This window comes from Theobroma cacao, chromosome 9, assembly GCF_000208745.1.
Source record: "Theobroma cacao cultivar B97-61/B2 chromosome 9, Criollo_cocoa_genome_V2, whole genome shotgun sequence".
NCBI classification, from domain to species: domain Eukaryota; kingdom Viridiplantae; phylum Streptophyta; class Magnoliopsida; order Malvales; family Malvaceae; genus Theobroma; species Theobroma cacao.
In genome coordinates, this window is record NC_030858.1 from 36,733,283 (window position 1) to 36,739,238 (window position 5,956).

General features: G+C 36.7%; 1 protein-coding gene across 1 annotated transcript; it reads left to right on the forward strand.

The window, feature by feature from the left end:
• On the forward strand, positions 2,023-3,980 carry LOC18590770 (3-ketoacyl-CoA synthase 12). The gene has a single exon (XM_007016485.2). It carries the CDS (start codon positions 2,197-2,199, stop codon positions 3,592-3,594), a length of 1,398 nt encoding a protein of 465 aa, XP_007016547.1. The 5' UTR covers positions 2,023-2,196; the 3' UTR covers positions 3,595-3,980.

Here is a 5,956-nt window from a genome sequence, read left to right on the forward strand (position 1 = left end):
ATCTCTAAAAAAACGTGGACCAGTTCTCGTTCTTTCGACGGATCTAAAATTAATTTAGGACTTCGTCGATTAAGAATCGAGTTAATAGGTGACTAATCACACCTAGATAAAAAGATTGGTGGCGACTCCCACACCCGCGAATATTTAATTTTCGCCCGCGTCTGGCGGACGGGTTCCCGGACCCGCACGTCACGACAAGATGCTTGTCCTTAAAATTTAATATAAGGTGAAAATTATGTACACATGATAATATTTAAGTTTTTTTTTCTCTTTTTTGTGTTGTTGGGTGGTCACTCTTTAGGCTAGCTAGCTCTTCATGGTTCGTACGTGACTGAGAACTATGATAATATTTAAGTTGTCGATAAAGAGAACTCGTCACTCAATACTAATAATCGTATAAAAATTATAATCTAAAAATCTCGTATTTGAGTTTTTGTATACGAGGTAATTTTACATGATAACATCTATCAAAATAAAGAGCAAAAATCGAATAAAAAATAAGAAATGATTAAATTGATGAACTGTTTGTTCTTCTTGTTATTTTAATACGTAGTAACTTTTGTTAATGTTAATCTCAAATGAAACAATTTATCTAATATAATATAGAGTATATAGTAATTAATTAAGTAGAGTAGAGTGACAGAGCTAGGCTTCTTCCTCCATTATTGAGTTTGAAAGTCTAATAAACATCTCTGTAGATGGAAGTAGCCAGTTGACTGAATTAGGAGGCATCTGATAATATATGCTATTAATTCCTTCACCTAACTATTACACTGTCCTCCCTATTTAATGCCCCCCCAAAGCAATCTGAGGTATGCATAATCTCCATCTTTCTTCTTTCTCTTCTCCACCGAATATTGCTGAAAACTGTAAAAAATTTATAGTACTGCTTGACCAAAATAAGAGGCTTTGTACTTAACCTATCTAACAGTGACCATCTTCGTAAAAACATTCGTTGATACTAAGGTTAAAAGTCACAGTTGGAAAGGGAAAAAGATCGAGGAAAAGCAAAACCATTTCTGGGTTTTTGTTTTCAAAACGTGCGGGTTTACTTATTGCAAGAGTTGACTAGTGGAAGTTCTTAATTTCAAGATAAGTACGAGAGACTGGAGAGTGGAGAGTGACCTCGCTCAACCGCAAAGTTTTTCCACAGGGCCTAGTCTTGATAATGCTTCACTTTATCTTGATACTGGCCCTAGCTTGACTTTGGATGCAGAACATATCTAAAGGCAGAGAGTTGCCTACCTTGAAAGTGATGCTATAAAGTCAAATCCAAACTCTTTCAATTCTTACACCAAGAAACTACTTCGTCATTGAATCAGCATATTTAGAAATTAATCAACACAATGCTGGAAAATGTTCCAATTACTATTAAAGAAAAGGGTTCGACTCCAATGCAATGAAATTGTTGAAGTTAAGCAAGTTCTCTAACATGCCAAACGTGTATTAAGAAAGGAGCTATATTGATGCATAAAGAGCTTATTTTTCTCGAATTGGTCAAACCTAATTCGTAACACAAGTTAGACTATTTAGTCACCGTTTAATGGAATTAGCTTTGCTTGTTGGAATGACATTGCAGCAGGGACTTGTTTTCTTCCCTACCTTTACATCGCTAGCCACTACCTTCGTCCTTCTTAAATGTGGATAACCCTTGTTGGGTAAGCTGCTAACTGTGAACTATAATGGCTTTCTGTTTGATGACAATGGAGTTTGAATTTTGAACACTTTGCTGACCCAACTGGAATTACGAAATTAAACGAAACTAAAATCAATAATAAAAAAATATATATGGTAATATGATGACATGTGCAAGGATTGCAATTTGCCCCTCTTGGCTCTTAATTTGGGTTTTGTTGATCTTGATGAGAAGATTAAAGTCGTGGTGTTTCCCTTTGCTCTCACTCACATGCCGAGCTCGCTAAAAGGGGTGGCTAGTGTTCAACTTTGTAATAAAGATTGATACGAAATTACACACAAAATCAGTTGGTGGGAGTTGAGTGATGGCAATGGGTTTTAAGCATATTCACATGCCCAACTCATTGTGGTCTCTCCTTTATAAGGGCTTTCATTTGATCCCCCCATCTAACCAAGTATAGCTTCCCACAAAGCACAAAAATTTCATCTCCCTCTGTTTCTATATCTCGTTCTTTGCCTTTTAACGTCCTTTCCTGTCTTCCTTTATAATTTTTTTCTCTCATGGAGCTGCTCTCTTTCTTGCTGCTTCTCCCAATCCTACATCTCTTCTTCACAATTTGGAAGTGGGTTGATAACAAGAGAGACCAAGATTGTTACATTTTAGACTACCAATGTTTCAAGCCAGCTGATGATAGAATGGTTGGGACTGAGTTCTGTGGGGAGGTGATAAAAAGGAACAAGAACCTTGGCCTCAACGAGTACAAGTTCCTGTTGAAAGCCATTGTCAGCTCCGGGATTGGGGAACAAACCTACGCCCCAAGAATCATGTTCTCTGGCAGAGAAGAGAGCCCAACATTGTCAGATGGCATCTTGGAAATGGAAGAATTTTTCTATGATAGCATCGGGAAGCTCCTGTCCAGGTCTGGCATTTCCGCTCAGGAAATTGATCTTCTAGTCGTCAACGTCTCCATGCTATCTGCGGTTCCTTCTCTGTCTTCTAGAATCATAAATCACTACAAAATGAGGCAAGACATTAAGGCTTTTAACTTAACCGGCATGGGATGTAGTGCAAGTTTGGTTTCTCTCGACATTATTCGCAATGTTTTTAAGTCCTACAAGAACAAGTACGCGTTGCTAGTAACCTCGGAGTCTTTGAGTCCAAATTGGTATGCAGGCAACGACAGATCCATGATCCTCGCGAATTGCTTGTTCCGTTCGGGTGGCTGTGCAATTCTTTTGACAAACAACAAGTCCTTAAGGCATCGTGCAATGTTCAAATTGAAATGCTTGGTGAGGACACACCACGGAGCTAGAGATGAGTCCTACAATTGTTGTATCCAAACGGAAGATGAGAAAGGAAGGATGGGATTTCACCTTGGCAAAAGCCTTCCCAAAGCGGCTACTCGTTCTTTTGTGGACAATTTGAGGGTGATTTCCCCTAAGATCCTGCCTATTAGGGAACTACTTCGGTTCATGGTAGTGTCACTTGTCAAGAAATGGAACCGCCATGGTTCTCCCAAGGGAACTCCCCAGGGACCAATCAAAGCTGCAGTGAACTTCAAGAGTGGAGTGGACCATTTCTGCATCCACACAGGAGGCAAAGCAGTGATTGATGGGATTGGGATAAGCCTTGATCTTACTGAGTATGATCTGGAGCCGGCTAGGATGACTCTGCATCGATTTGGCAACACTTCTGCTAGTAGCCTCTGGTATGTTTTAGCATACATGGAAGCCAAAAAGAGGTTGAAGAGAGAAGACAGGGTGTTGATGATAAGCTTTGGAGCTGGTTTTAAATGCAACAGCTGTTTGTGGGAGGTGGTGAGGGATTTAGGGGATGGAAATGTGTGGAAAGATGAAATTGACAGGTACCCACCGAAGTCATTGGCTAATCCTTACATGGAGAAGTATGGTTGGATCCAGAATGAAGACCCTAGCACCTTCAAAATTCCAGAGGACTAGAAAGAGTTGAAAGGAAAAGAAAGACAAACAAAATAGAATCAATTTGAAGGTCTTGTTTTTTTTCTTTTATTTTCTTCCCTTTGATTTCCTGTCTTTGATTCTTAAATTACTGTATACTATTAAGTTATTGTATTGTTAAATCCCATGGTGGATTCATCACCGATACGGTGGGCAGCTTCCAATATGGTTCGAAGTTTGCCATATCCTATTGGAAGGCTGGGGTTCTTCTTCTTCTTCAATTTTTTTCTTTTCCCTTCTACAGGGTTGGATTAATTGGCACTCCTTATTATTGCAATTTAAGGGAAATAGAAAAGATTTGGCTTATAGTTTGTATCACCAGTGCATGGATTTATTATATTTAGTAAGAGTTTGCTCTTACTCATACACATGCTCAAGTTCTACTGTTTTTTCTTCCTTCTTTTGATTTGTTTCCAACCTTTAGCATTTAAGCTCATACACTGAGAAGAGGGTCCATAATGGATGATAATCCCCAACATGAATACCAGATGTCCTGATTTCAAGTAATTGAAGTGAAAGTTTTATCTTTCATTTTAAAAAATTGTTTATTAAAATTCTCGTTAGTAAAATTTATTAAAAATTAAAATAAATATGTAAAAGTATACTCTTTTAACAAGTGAATTATTTATGAGACATTGAAATATATAATTAACACCCAAAGGTGCACAGAAATTGGTCAAGTAAACCTCAACTCAAGCTTTTATTAGTTAGAAGGGATTAGTGCCAGCAGGCAATGGCTATCTGATTTAGAAATGATCTTAATTATATTCTGTACGACTGTGTTGCATTTAATGAAGCTTTTATAGGTCGAAATGTGAAGAATATTTACAGTTGGGCTTAGAATAGAAAGAGTTAGCTGGAAGTTATATTTATATTTGGTTTGTCATCCACAAATTGTCAAATTAATTGAGGCTTTCCTGTTTTTGCTTTCTGAGTACTTCATCAATGATAATTCATATCTTTGTTGAAATTTAAGTGAAATTCATGAAAGGTGTTTGGTCAAAAAGAAAAATTAATGAAAAGTGACTACTGACTTCCTACTGTCATTTGAGTTATTTGACCTATGGTCATGTATCAATTAAGGAAGAATTGAAGAGACGTATAAAATTGTAAGGAATTCTGCATTGTAACATTTAACTCCATGGTACATATATTAACTATCTTCCCATACGTCCCTGACAGCAAATGCCAGCCAGCCCTAAATTCTTAATGATAGCAATGAATCATTGGTCTCTAGTTAGCAAGTCACAGTGGTCCATGAACTACCTTTTACACTTAAAACACACCATGAATTGGTCAATTCAGCCAGCCTAGGCTCCATTTCTGCACTGCATTGGCCAGGACAAAAAGGCCTTCATGGGTGCATTTCTTGTCACCACCACTCCCATTTTCAACTGGACAGGTAGTTAATCCTCTTTCTCTTTAATTCTATCCAAGAAAGAGAGATGAAGTTATGGAGAATTTAATGGCCTTTGCCTTTCTTGTGATTGCTACTGTGAACAAATACATTTCCTCTGACAGACAGCATGAAATAAAATATGAAAAAACAAAGGGAAAAAGAAACCATTATTATTTTCACTTGGAAATAAAAACGCTAGAAAAAGATTGTTAATTATTGTCTCCCCTCTAATTCAAGTCCAATGATATACTTACCTGTGTTCTCCTAAGTGATCACAAGGGAGATTGGCAAAAATTTCCTTGACAACAGAGAAATTTGTTATCACAAAGAGACTAAACATGACGGATAGGAAACAAGATCAGAAATGTCATGATCCCAAGTACACAAAACCCACGCCCCTAAAGAAGGTCTATTTAGTAAAGCAAATTCAGATGACAAAGGTGGACCATTGGGTATGAAAAGAATTAAATAAATGGCACTACCATCATAAACCACCTCACGTCCACCCCCCAACAAACATGTACCGCTGATTAAATAAGAGTTGGCCTGTTTATATAGTTTCATTGAATATGTACTTTCTAGTACAAGATAAAAGATTCAATTTTGTTTTTATTGAATTAAAACATATAAGACTACAAGAATTACTATGTAATTGGGTTGTTTTACTTTAATTTTTCATATACAGGGTATTTCTCATTTCCAATTTGGTTATTCATTCATGTGTGCTTTAATAACACGTTTGGTTCACGGAATAGATAGAAATAAAATTGAATAACTATTACGTGAGAATAGAATGAGGTGAGAATAGAATAAAATAGGTATTACGTAATTTGGTATAATGAATGGAATAAAGCAAGAATAATTATTATGATTTATTGCAGTGTTTGATTGGTAACTATAATTTTGAAATAAGAAATGAATAGAAAATAAAAAGATTAAAAAATA

Coding starts and splice junctions, on each gene's coding strand:
- LOC18590770 (XM_007016485.2), top strand. CDS start 2,197: ATGGAGCTGCTCTCTTTCTTGCTGCTTCTCCCAATCCTACATCTCTTC.